This window comes from Coregonus clupeaformis, chromosome 25 (assembly GCF_020615455.1).
Source record: "Coregonus clupeaformis isolate EN_2021a chromosome 25, ASM2061545v1, whole genome shotgun sequence".
Classification (NCBI taxonomy): domain Eukaryota; kingdom Metazoa; phylum Chordata; class Actinopteri; order Salmoniformes; family Salmonidae; genus Coregonus; species Coregonus clupeaformis.
The window spans coordinates 22927189-22940242 of record NC_059216.1 but is presented as its reverse complement, the minus strand read 5'-3'; the positions used below and the strand labels follow the sequence as shown (position 1 = coordinate 22940242).

Sequence of the window (13054 nt, the reverse complement as noted above, 5' to 3'; positions counted from 1 at the left end):
GGTTCTTGGTCACCTCCCTGACCAAGGCCCTTCTCCCCTGATTGCTTAGTTTGGCAGGGCGGTCAGCTCTAGGAAGAGTCTTGGTGGTTCCAAACTTCTTCCATTTAAGAATGATGGAGGCCATTGTGTTCTTGGGGACCTTCCATGCTGCAGAAATGTTTTGGTACCCTTCCCCAGATCTGTGCCTCGATACAATCCTGTCTCGGAGCTCAACAGACAATTCCTTTGACCTCATGGCTTGGTTTTTGCTCTGACATGCACTGTCAACTGTGGGACCTTATATAGACAGGTGTGTGCTTTTCCAAATCATGTCCAATCAATTGAATTTACCACAGGTGGACTCCAATCAAGTTGTAGAGACATCTCAAGTATGATCAATGGAAACAGGATGCACCTGAGCTCAATTTCGAGTCTCATAGCAAAGGGTCTGAATACTTGTGTAAATAAGGTATTTCTGTAAACCTGTTTTCGCTTTGTTGTAACGGGGTATTGTGTGTAGATTGATGGACTTTTTTTATTTAATCAATTTTAGAATACGGCTGTAACGTTACAAAATGTGAAAAAGTCAAGGGGTCTGAATATTTTCTGAAGGCACTGTATATCTGTTTTTAGGCTCCAACAAGTTTATTATTACTACTAGCGCTGTCATACGATTAAAATAATGAATCGATTTAATGGCAGTAATCGTGATTAATCGCAATTTTTGAATTTGCTAAAATGTAGGCTACTTATCCATGTTCTTCAACATGAACTAGTCACAAGATGCTACTACTAAAAATGTGGGACCATTTGCTTAAATCTTTTGACCTGAGAACTACAACAAAAACAGCAGCTAAATGGAATGGATGTCCTGTTATGATTTAAAATCATTGTGGGAAATTAGAGTTGAATCAAGAGGCATTCAGTCATGGCATTGTAAACATTATGTTGGTTAGCTAGCTAGCTAACGTTAGCATAACTAGCTAGCTACTTCCATACAAATTATTATGTTTTTGCTGTTATCTAAAGAGACGCCTAGGAATGTGTTTATGGTTGAACTTTCTGTACATTTTCCTTCAAAATGGTTGCTGAAAGCTGCGTGCATAGTGGATGTTTAAGCACCACGCTTTCAGTAGAGACAGAAAGCGCTACAGAGACCGAGTGCACACTAAACAGCACAGAGCGTGTTGTGTGTTGCGCTTAAAAGGTTTAGTGTGGAAACACTTTCGCTTAAGCGTCCATGTGGTGAAGAAATGGAGATGTGATTAATGCGGTATTAAGACGTTAACTTTGACAGCCCTAATTATTATGTGTATCCACACAGCGGCCCACGTCTGATGGTGTTCTGAGGGACGGCCACCTGAGTCTGTCTGGTCTGCAGATGCGTGCTCACGCCATGTTCTCAGCCCAGGGCCTGCCTCTAGGCACAGACACCCTGGAGTACGCCTGGCTCATAGACATGCAAGCCGGGGCCCTCACTGGGAGAGTCACCATGCCACAGGTCTGTTCTCTCTGTTTGTGTGTTTTATGTTTGTGTACGTGTTTCTATTTTGTGTATATCTAATGGATTTGTTGTTCCTCAGCTGGCCAGTGTGATGGAGTGGGGCGAGACATACATGTTCCACGTCTTCTCCCGGGAGTTCCAGCTGGAACAGCCCAAGCCCTCCGTCATCTGCCAGCATGGGGTGGACTGCCGTGTGTGTGACTCCAAGGTAACACGTACACACTTTTTCTGTGCATGGAAATCACATATTAGAAAATCTGTAGTCTGCTGGTTTTCTGGTTTTCTATATTTGTGAAAAAATATGAGAAGACAATAATAAACCATTGTAACTATTCTGTTATCTTCTCTCGTAGATGGCCTGCCTGCCTGGACACTGCCGGACATCTGAGGAGCTCAAGTACACCATGACCCGTCTGGCTGTTGACGGGGCCGACCTCTTCATAGTGGAGCACAGCTGTGCAGCCAACATCAAGGTAAGTCTTAAACTCTAGAGAAAAAAGTTTAAAGTTAGGGGCTACTTGACAGGGCTCGAGATTAACGATTATGATCTTGTTCAGGACAAGTAAAAAAAAAAATGTTGGACAAGAAGAATAAAGATTTAAGTTGTCCAAATGGACAAGTAAAAAAAATCCCCCAAAAATCACATTATCAAACAATTACTCCGATTAGAATTGGATCAGAGAGGAAAATATTGGAATAATATTAAAATACAATTTTCATATAGGCCTACATAATTAAAATGCCTACATGTCAAAGTGTAGGTGATATGCGTATTGGCTACATACAGCCTTGTGTCCAAACCGATGCTGACATGGAGGCGCCAGAAAATGTAGCCAAAGGTTATTGAGACTTTTAATTACATAAATACCGTGCCTTCAGAAAGTATTCATACCCCTTGACTTATTACACATTTTGTTGTGTTACAGCCTAATTAAAAAATGGATTACAAAATAAATAAATCACCATCTACACAAAATACCCCATAATGACAAGGTGAAAACCTGTTTTTAGAAATTTTAGCAAATGTATTGAAAATGAAATACAGAAATATCTCATTTACATAATTATTAGGTTATTGTCCTTCTGAAAGGTGAATTAATCTCCCAGTGTCTGGTGGAAAGCAGACTGAACCAGGTTTTCCTCTAGGATTTGCCTGTGCTTAGCTTTTTTTTATCCTGAAAAACTCCCCAGTCCTCAACCATTACAAGCATACCCATAACATGATAGCCACCACTATGCTTAAAATATGGAGAGTGGTACTCAGTAATGTGCTATTGGATTTGCCCCAAACATAACACTTTGTATTCAGGACAAAAAGTTAATTGCTTTGCCACATTTTTTGCAGTATTACTTTAGTGCCTTGTTGCAAACAGGATGCGTGTTTTAGATTTTGTTTTTTGTTTTTTTTACTCTGTCAATTAGGTTAGTATTGTGTAGTAACTACAATGTTGTTGATCCATCCTCTGTTTTCTCCTATCACAGCCATTTAACTCTGTGACTGTTTTAAAGTCACCATTGTCCTCATGGTGAAATCCCAGAGCGGTTTGCTTCCTCTCCCGCAACTGAGTTAGGAAGGACGCCTGTATCTTTGTAGTGACTTTGTGTATTGATACACCATCCAAAGTATAATTAATAACTTCACCATGCTCAAAGGAATATTCAATGTCTGCTTTTTTAAACTAATAGGTGGCCTTCTTTGTGAGGCATTGGAAAACCTCCCTGGTCTTTGTGGTCAAATCTGTTTGAAATTCACTGCTCGACTGAGGGACCTTACAGATTATTGAATGTGTGGTGTACAGAGATGAAGCAGTCATGTTAAACACTATTATTGCACACAGAGGAAGTCCATGCAACTTATTATGTAACTTGTTATCAAATGTTTACTCCTGAACTTATTTAGGCTTGCCATAACAAAGGGGTTGAATACTTATTGACTCAAGACATTCCAGCTTTTCATTTTTAATCAATTTGTAAAAATGTCTAAAAACATAATTCCACTTTGACATTATGGATATTGTGTGTAGGCCAGTAACCAAACAATCTCAATTTAATTAATTTTAAATTTAGGCTGTAACACAACAAAATGTGGAAAGAGTCAAGGGGTGTGAATACTTTCTGAAGGCACAGTAAACACTTTGAAACCATTGAAACCATCCTTTTTCTCTTGTTCTATTGGTTTTCAAATCAACATTATTTTATTGTCCAGTAGCCAAATTAATAATCCTAGTCATATTAGTAACCCATGCTAGTTGATGCATCTTTAGATCTCCCCTCTTTCTTAATTTCTAACTGATATTTTCATCTCTGTCACATGGAACTGCTCACGCGTGCGGTGCGCTTTTGAGAACAGTGTTTTCCCGCTAATTTCATTTTGGAATATTTGCGCATAGCCTACAGACTTTTTGAGTTTATAATATGAAGAAATAAAACGTTATCAACATCTTAAGCTAAACGGTCTGATCTGTTGCATCAGCCTCATTGCTTTAAAAAAAAGAAATTATGTGCACTATTTGTATGGATCTGTGGTCCCAGAACGATCCCAGAGTCTGTTTTGAACCGTATATATATTTTTTTATCATCCCAGGGACGACGGGACGACCTTAATTTCGAGCCCTGGAGGGAATTATTTTATAAAGACATAAAAAGTATTTGGTTGCAATTGTAATGTTGCAATATTTTATAGGCTACCAAGGGTGGCCAATCATCCTCCAGGAGAGCCTGAAAGGGGCAGTGTTGTATTTTGAGACAGGCTTGAATATGCAAAGAAGCCAATAGGAAGAGTGTAGTCTACATTTCTATCTATTTCTCTATTGTAAAAAAGTAATGCATTTTATTTTGTAAAGTGGTTCCTTGCATCATACAATTATGTAAAACTGGTGTTACAGACCTTTCTATCTTTTTATTTGAGCTTTTGGACAAGTAAAACATCTGTCCTACTTGTCCAGAGTGACAACTGGCAAAAAAAGCTAATGTCCTGCTTGAGGACAGGAGTTGAAAAACACTGCTCTATTTCTGCCTTCCCTTCACCTAGACGGGCGCCATCCGACTGGCCAACTGCAACCTGCACAACCAGGCGGTAGGAGAAGGGATCAGTGCTGTGGTTCAGGACGTCTATATCCATCAGTATATCGAACAGCAGCAGCAACAGCCCCAGTCAGACGTGGTCCGACCAGGGCCCACTCCAGGTCAGGGGTTAGGGCTGGGCCAGCCCCCTGTACTGCGGAGATCCTTCTGGTTGGAGGCTGGCTCGGTCAACTTTGCCCTGATCACGGCTGACGTGGCACTGGCTGCGGACCACCCGGCCAAGTACGAGGTGCAGAGGCAGTTCCTGGAGCTCCATGATGCTCACACCAAGAGGTAGGAATGGAGGAAGGAAGGAATGAATACACTTTATTGATCCCAAAACATTTTGGGGGAAATGGATCCCTAGAGAAAATTGGTCTTGCTACCACCAGCAGCAGTCACAGACATAGATAATACAGGCATACATCAGAACACAGAGACATGAGTGCGTTGTCTCTTTCTTTCCCTTCCTCCCAGGCTATGGTTCCTGTGGCCAGAGGAGACGGGGCGTAACAAGCGAAGCAGGAATAAGTGTGGCTGCCTGGGGGGCTGTCGTTTCTACGGCGGCACCAACACAGGCCTGGACTTCTTCCATCTGGAGGAGAAGACCCCCTCCTCCAGCTCTGCCTTCTCCTCCAGCGCTGAGTCAGACATTTGCTATGGCCAGTCACTGCTGCAGCCTGGAGAGTGGATCGTCACCAGGGAGACGCCCAAACTGTCCGATGGTACGGGAGTTTTTATTTATTTATCAAACGGTACAGGGTTATAGTTCATAGGGACTGTAGACCAATGCAGAGGTCATATCTGGGTCCACTGTGAAAATTATGTTAAATGTCAAGGATGCTGGTCTGTTCTATTTTTGCTTTGATCTGTATATCTGGAACACACGTAACCTACAGTACTGTGTATTCTCTCCTATAGGTAAGGGTGTGGGGGTGAAGAGGGACACCTGTACCTCCAGTCCGGCCCCGGAGCCCGGAATACGGGTTCAACACCTGAGCCTCCAGGTGCCTCCGTGCTCCCACAGTTCGGCCTCCTCCTCCGAGGAAAATAGTTCCTCCAGCGCAGCATTGCCCCTACTGGCCGGGGAGAGGGACAGCCCGTCTCCCAGCATTGAGGAACGCATGTTCCCCATGAACGGCAAAAGCACTGCAGAGTGAGTAGCAGATGAGTGCTCCAGGGGTGCAACAGGCATACACAATGCTCACACATATTCACAATTCACCAACAGCCCACATACTAGCCCACGAAAGAGTGAAGTAGCTGACTTTCTGTTGATTCCAAAGTGCATTATCTTGGTATTCTCAACCCCTCCTTCTCTCTCCACAGTACTCTTACAGATGTCCCTGAGGGCTCCCCAGTCTCCCCCAACAGTGCCCAGGAGTGGTCCTCCCTCCGCTCCCCTCTCTGCTCGCCCCTCAAGCGGCAGTCCTCCATGCACTCTGGCCGGCTGGGCAGCACCAAGAGCCTGTCGGCAGCCGTCTTCACCGACAAGCCCCCGCCGCCCCTCGCTGGCGTGCAGTTCAGCAGTGAGGTCTCCCGTAGTGACGAGAATGCCCTGGACTCTCCCCGCCGGAGCTACGGCTCCTTCCCCTTCACGCCGTCCGCAGACTCCTGCACCTTCCACCAGTACCGCTCGGCAGACTCCAGCATGTCGGTGGCCGACAGTGAAGCTTACTTCTCAGCAGCAGAGGACTTTGAGCACATCGGCAGTGCCGATGATGGTCCAGGCACCTACCCTGGGAGGAAGAAGAGGAGGCAGCAGCAGCAGATGCAGTGTCATCCCCAGCAGCAGCCCTACCACATGGACCACTATAGGTGGGTACTGTAGCTGCCAAATGACTGCCCCTCCTTTCCCGACCCTTCCCCCTCTTACCTAAGCGCTTACTTTCTTAGAGAATGTGTTCTCAGTCAACTTACCTAGTAAAATAAAAAGGGAAATAACACATGGTTACAGTAGTTAAACCCATCTGTTGTGATTCCAGCCGCAGCTCCATCTACCACAGCGTGGAGGGCCCCCTCACTTATGTGTTAAACGGGGATCTCATCACAGAGCCCAGGCCCCTGCCCATGCCCCCCATGCTGCCCCCGCTGCCAGCCCACCCCATCCCCAGCCACCAGTCGCAGGCCTCCTTTGTGTCGGCGCTGGGGTTGGAGGAGGAGGGCTCGGTGGAGGTGGAGAAGACCCCCGAGCCAGGCCTTGTGACACGACAGCCCCACGTCATGGCCTGCTACCAGAGCTACCTGGCCCACTACCAGGTAAGGCTGAGACACAATACTTGAAATCTCTGAAGCTGGAGACTCTTATCTCCCTCAATAACTTTAAGCGTCAGTTGTCAGAACAGCTTACCGATCACTGCACCTGTACACAGCCATTCTGAAATTAGCCCACCCAACTACCTCATCCCCATATTGTTATTTATTTGGCTAATTTGCACCCCAGTATCTCTATTTGCACATCATCTTTTGCACATCTATCACTCCAGTGTTAATTACAAAATTGTAACTATTTTTGCACTATGGCCTATTTATTTATTGCCTTACCTCCATAATTTACTACATTCGCACACACTGTATATATATTTTCTGTTGTATTATTGACTTTATGTTTTGTTTACCCCATATGTAACTCTGTGTTGTTGTTTTTATCGCACTGCTTTGCTTTATCTTGGCCAGGTCGCAGTGGTAAATGAGAACTTGTTCTCAACTGGCTTACCTGGTTAAATAAAGGTGAAATAAATAAATAAAATATCCCTGAACTCTTATTATTATTATTATTATTATTATTATTATTATTATTATTATTATTATTATGGGATTAGATAGGAAAACTAAGACATGTATTGCACATCAATGTGACACCCCTGTATAGGGTTGCAAAGGGAGGGTATATTACTGGTAACTTTCATATCAACTTAGTGAAGTTGAATTGAACCATATTGCCTATCCACTAGAAACTCATGGACAATATGGACACAGATATAAAAAAAATTATACTTTATATGAATACCTTTTTTAAAAGTAATTCAAGTATACATTTCCAAAATGACTATAGATTGCCATAGATTACCAAAGTTACCAAAAATGTGGGTAACTTTTGTAAATTACCGGTAGTTTTGCAAACCTATACCTCTATCATTGTTTGTCAGGGGGAATAGGGAATCATGACAGCTCTATTCATTACATCTTCAACCTTCTGACCGTCTTCTGAATACACCCCAGGTGTCCAACTGGTCTCAGAAGCAGCCCACCAATAAGAGGACCTCCAAGTCCTCACTACATCGCCCCCTGGACCTGGACACGCCAACCAGTGAGGAGAGCTCCGCCTCCTTCGACCAGCTCTCTGTTCCCAGCTTTAAGGTAAGAAACACATTCTGTATAGACAGTGTGTGTTACTGTGTGTGTCTGTTCATCCATGGAGTACCCTGAGGTCTTAACCCTTTCTCTTATGTTGTAGGTGGTGAAACAAGGCCTCTCTGCCAGCTCTCTACTTGACAGAGGCCTTTCATTGATGGGAGACACAAACAAGTATTTAGAATTTATTTTGCTTGCCTTTGTTGACTGTGTGCGTGTGCATCATATACACTGAGTATACAAAACATTAGGATCTCCTGCTCTTTCCATGACATAGACTGACCAGGTGAATCCAGGTGAAAGCTATGATCCCTTATTGATGTCACCTGTTAAATCCACTTCAGTGCATTCGGAAAGTATTCAGACCTCTTTTTCCACATTTTGTTACATTACAGCCTTATTCTAAAATGGATAAAATTAAATTAAATCCTCATCAATCTACACACAATACCCCATAATGACAAAGCGAAAACAGATTTTTAGAAATTCTAGCAAATGTATAAAAAAACAACAACCAGATACCTTATTTACATAAGTATTCAGACCCTTTGCTATGAGACTCGAAATTGAGCTCCGGTGCATCCTGTTTCCATTGATCATCCTTGAGATATTTCTACAACTTGATTGGAGTCCACCTGTGGTAAATTAAATTGATTGGAATTGATTTGGGAAGGCACACACCTCTCTATATAAGGTCCCAAAGTTGACACTGCATGTTAGAGCCATGATGTTGACCGTAGAGCTACGAAACATGATTGTGACAGGGTTAACACTGAAGAGAAAAAAATATCCAAACAGGATTTGTCTTTGGTGGTCTCTGGGGAGATAAATATTTAAGTGATAATGCTCGAGAAGCCGGTGTTTGGAGGATATATTGGCTTGGGTGTTCATCGAGGGCCGGCAAACCGTGCCAATATATCCTCCAAACACCGGCTTCGAGGTCATTATCATTTTTATACAACAGGTTACCAACATATTCAAATAAGGATTTACATATTTTCATTAAAAACGTTATTTTGATAGATTTATTTATACTATTTCATCCTTCCACAAGATATAGTCACAACATAAATCTAGGGTTGCTACCCAAGCCGGCTGGTCGTTCGTTCTATTGGTTTGGTTGCCAGAGAGGTGACCCAGTCGTTCAGTCTTTTTGTTCTGTATCTGTAAAACCCTCACAAACTTTTACAGATGCACAATTGAGAGCATCCTGTCGGGCTGTATCACCGCCTGGTACGGCAACTGCACCGCCCGCAACCGCAGGGCTCTCCAGAGGGTGGTGCGGTCTGCCGAATGCATTACCGGGGACAAACTACCCGCCCTCCAAGACACCTAATGATGCTATCTCTTTCATCGTTACCCAACGCTTAGGTTTACCTCCACTGTACTCATATCCTTCCATATCCTTGTCTGTACATAATGCCCTGAATCTATTCTACAACGCCCGGAAATCTGCCCCTATTATTCTCTGTACCCAACGCACTAGAAGACCAGTTCTTAAAGCCTTTAGCCATATCCTTATTCTATTCCTCCTCTTTTCCTCTGGTGATGTAGAGGTTAACCCAGGCCCTGTAGCCCCCAGTATCACTCCTACTCCCCAGGCGCTATCATTTGTTGACTTATGTAACCGTAAAAGCCTTGGTTTCTTGCATGTTAACATCAGAAGCCTCCTCCCTAAGTTTGAGTTATTCACTGCGTTAGCACACTCCGCCAACCCTGATGTTCTAGCAGTGTCTGAATCCTGGCTTAGGAAGGCCACCAAAAATTCAGAAATTTCCATCCCCAACTACAACATTTTCTGTCTAGATAGAACTGCCAAAGGGGGCGGAGTTGCAATCAACTGTAGAGAGAGCCTGCAGAGCTCTATCATACTATCCAGGTCTGTGCCCAAACAGTTTGAGCTCCTACTTCTAAAAATCCACCTTTCCAGAAATAAGTCTCTCACTGTTGCTGCTTGCTACAGACCCCCCTCAGCCCCCAGCTGTGCCCTGGACACCATATGTGAGTTATTGCCCCCCATCTATCCTCAGAGTTCGTACTGCTTGGTGACCTAAACTGGGATATGCTTAACACCCCGGCCGTCCTACAATCTAAACTAGATGCCCTCAATCTCACACAAATTATCAAGGAACCTACCAGGTACAACCCTAAATCCGTGAACATGGGCACCCTCATAGATATCATCCTGAGTAATCTACCCTCTAAATACACCTCCGCTGTCTTCAAGCAGGATCTCAGCGATCACTGCCTCATTGCCTGCGTCCGTAATGGGTCCGCGGTCAAACGACCACCCCTCATCACTGTCAAACACTCCCTAAAACACTTTAGCGAGCAGGCCTTTCTAATTGACCTGGCCCGGGTATCCTGGATGGATATTGACCTCATTCCGTCAGTAGAGGATGCCTGGTTGTTCTTTAAAAGTGATTTTCTCTCCATCTTAAATAAGCATGCCCCATTCAAAAAATTCAGAACTAAGAACAGATATAGCCCCTGGTTCACCCCAGACTTGACTGCCCTTGACCAGCACAAAAACATCCTGTGGCGTACTGCATTAGCATCGAACTGACCCCGCGATATGCAACTTTCAGGGAAGTCAAGAACCAATATACACAATCAGTTAGGAAAGCAAAAGCTCGCTTTTTCAAACAGAAATTTGCATCCTTTAGCACTAACTCCAAAAAGTTTTGGGACACTGTAAAGTCCATGGAGAATAAGAGCACCTCCTCCCAGCTGCCCACTGCACTGAGGCTAGGAAACACTGTCACCACCGATAAATCTACGATAATCGAGAATTTCAACAAGCATTTTGATACGGCTTATCATGCTTTCCACCTGGCTACCCCTACCCCGGCCACCAGCTCTAGCCCCGCTTCTCCTTCACCCAAATTCAGACAGCCGATGTTCTGAAAGAGCTGCAAAATCAGGACCCCTACAAATCAGCTGGGCTAGACAATCTGGACCCTTTCTTTCTAAAATTACCCGCCGAAATTGTCGCAACCCCTATTACCAGCCTGTTCAACCTCTCTTTCATATCGTCTGAGATACCCAGAGATTGGAAAGCTGCCGCAGTCATCCCCCTCTTCAAAGGGGGTGACACTCTAGATCCAAACTGTTACAGACCTATATCCATCCTGCCCTGCCTTTCAAAAGTTTTTGAAAGCCAAGTTAACAAACAGATCACCGACCATTTCGAATCCCACTGTACCTTCTCCGCTATGCAATCTGGTTTCCGAGCTGATCATGGGTGCACCTCAGCCACGCTCAAGGTCCTAAACGTTATTATAACCGCGATCGATAAAAGACAGTACTGTGCAGCCGTCTTCATCGACCTGGCCAAGGCTTTCGACTCTGTCAATCACTGCATTCTTATTGGCAGACTAAATAGCCTTGGTTTCTCAAATGACTGCCTCGCCTGGTTCACCAACTACTTCTCAGATAGAGTTCAATGTGTCAAATCGGAGGGCCTGTTGTCTGGACCTCTGGCAGTCTCTATGGGGGTGCCACAGGGTTCAATTCTTGGGCCGACTCTATTCTCTGTGTATATCAATGATGTCGCTCTTGCTGCTGGTGACTCTGACACCATTTTGTATACATCAGGCCCTTCATTGGACACTGTGTTAACAAACCTCCAAACAAGCTTCAATGCCATACAACACTCCTTCCGTAGCCTCCAACTCCTCTTAAACGCTAGTAAAACTAAATGCATGCTCTTCAATCGAACACTGCTTGCACCCGCCTGCCCGACTAGAATCACTACTCTCGGCGGGTCTGACTTAGAATATGTGGACAACTACAAATACCTAGGTGTCTGGTTAGACCGTACACTCTCCTTCCTGACTCACATTAAGCATCTCCAATCCAAAGTTAAATCTAGAATCGGCTTCCTATTTCGCAAAAAAGCCTCCTTCACTCATGCTGCCAAACATGCCCTCGTAAAACTGACTATCCTACCGATCCTTGACTTCGGCGATGTCATTTACAAAATAGCCTCCAACACTCTATTCAGCAAATTGGATGTAGTGTATCACATTGCCATCCGTTTTGTCACCAAAGCCCAATATACTACCCACCATTGTGACCTGTACGCTCTCGTTGGCTGGCCCTCACTACATATTCGTCGCCAAACCCACTGGCTCCAGGTCATCTATAAATCACTGCTAGGCAAATCCCCACCTTATCTTAGCTCATTGGTCACCATAGCAACACCCACCCGTAGTATGCGCTCCAGCAGGTATATCTCACTGGTCATCCCCAAAGCCAACACCTCCTTTGGCCACTATTCCTTCCAGTTCTCTGCTGCCAATGACTGGAACGAACTGCAAAAATCTCTGAAGCTGGAGACTCGTATCTCCCTCACTAACTTTGAGCATCAGTTGTCAGAGCAGCTTACCGATCACTGCACCTGTACACAGCCCATCTGTAATTAGCCCACCCAACTACCTCATCCCCATATTGTTATTTATTTTGCTCATTTGCACCCAAGTTTCTCTATTTGCACATCATTTTCTGCACATCTATCACTCCAGTGTTAATACTAAATTGTAATTATTTTGGACTATGGCCTATTTATTGCCCTACCTCCATAACGCACTACATTTGCACACACTGTATATAGATTTCCTATTGTGTTTTTGACTGTATGTTTTGTTTATCCCATATGTACGGTGAGGGAAAAAAGTATTTGATCCCCTGCTGATTTTGTACGTTTTCCACTGACAAAGAAATGATCAGTCTATAATTTTAATGGTAGGTTTATTTGAACAGTGAGAGACTGAATAACAACCAAAAAATCCAGAAAAACGCATGTCAAAAATGTTATAAATTGATTTGCATTTTAATGAGGGAAATAAGTATTTGACCCCCTCTCAATCAGAAAGATTTCTGGCTCCCAGGTGTCTTTTATACAGGTAACGAGCTGAGATTAGGAGCACACTCTTAAAGGAAGTGCTCCTAATCTCAGCTTGTTACCTGTATAAAAGACACCTGTCCACAGAAGCAATCAATCAATCAGATTCCAAACTCTCCACCATGGCCAAGACCAAAGAGCTCTCCAAGGATGTCAGGGACAAGATTGTAGACCTACACAAGGCTGGAATGGGCTACAAGACCATCGCCAAGCAGCTTGGTGAGAAGGTGACAACAGTTGGTGCGATT

General features: G+C 44.0%; 1 protein-coding gene across 11 annotated transcripts in view; it reads left to right on the top strand.

The window, feature by feature from the left end:
• The window catches only part of LOC121539417 (transmembrane protein KIAA1109 homolog), a 142994-nt gene that overhangs the window by 37851 nt on the left and 92089 nt on the right, over positions 1-13054 (top strand). For all 11 annotated transcript variants that reach the window (XM_041847908.2, XM_041847901.2, XM_041847903.2 and 8 more), the window contains 10 exons: positions 1304-1480; positions 1563-1691; positions 1837-1956; positions 4515-4840; positions 5024-5271; positions 5468-5702; positions 5876-6364; positions 6532-6805; positions 7769-7906; positions 8004-8074. In XM_041847908.2, coding sequence (XP_041703842.2) covers positions 1304-1480; positions 1563-1691; positions 1837-1956; positions 4515-4840; positions 5024-5271; positions 5468-5702; positions 5876-6364; positions 6532-6805; positions 7769-7906; positions 8004-8074 — 2207 coding nt within the window. The remainder of the gene's footprint in view (positions 1-1303; positions 1481-1562; positions 1692-1836; positions 1957-4514; positions 4841-5023; positions 5272-5467; positions 5703-5875; positions 6365-6531; positions 6806-7768; positions 7907-8003; positions 8075-13054) is intronic.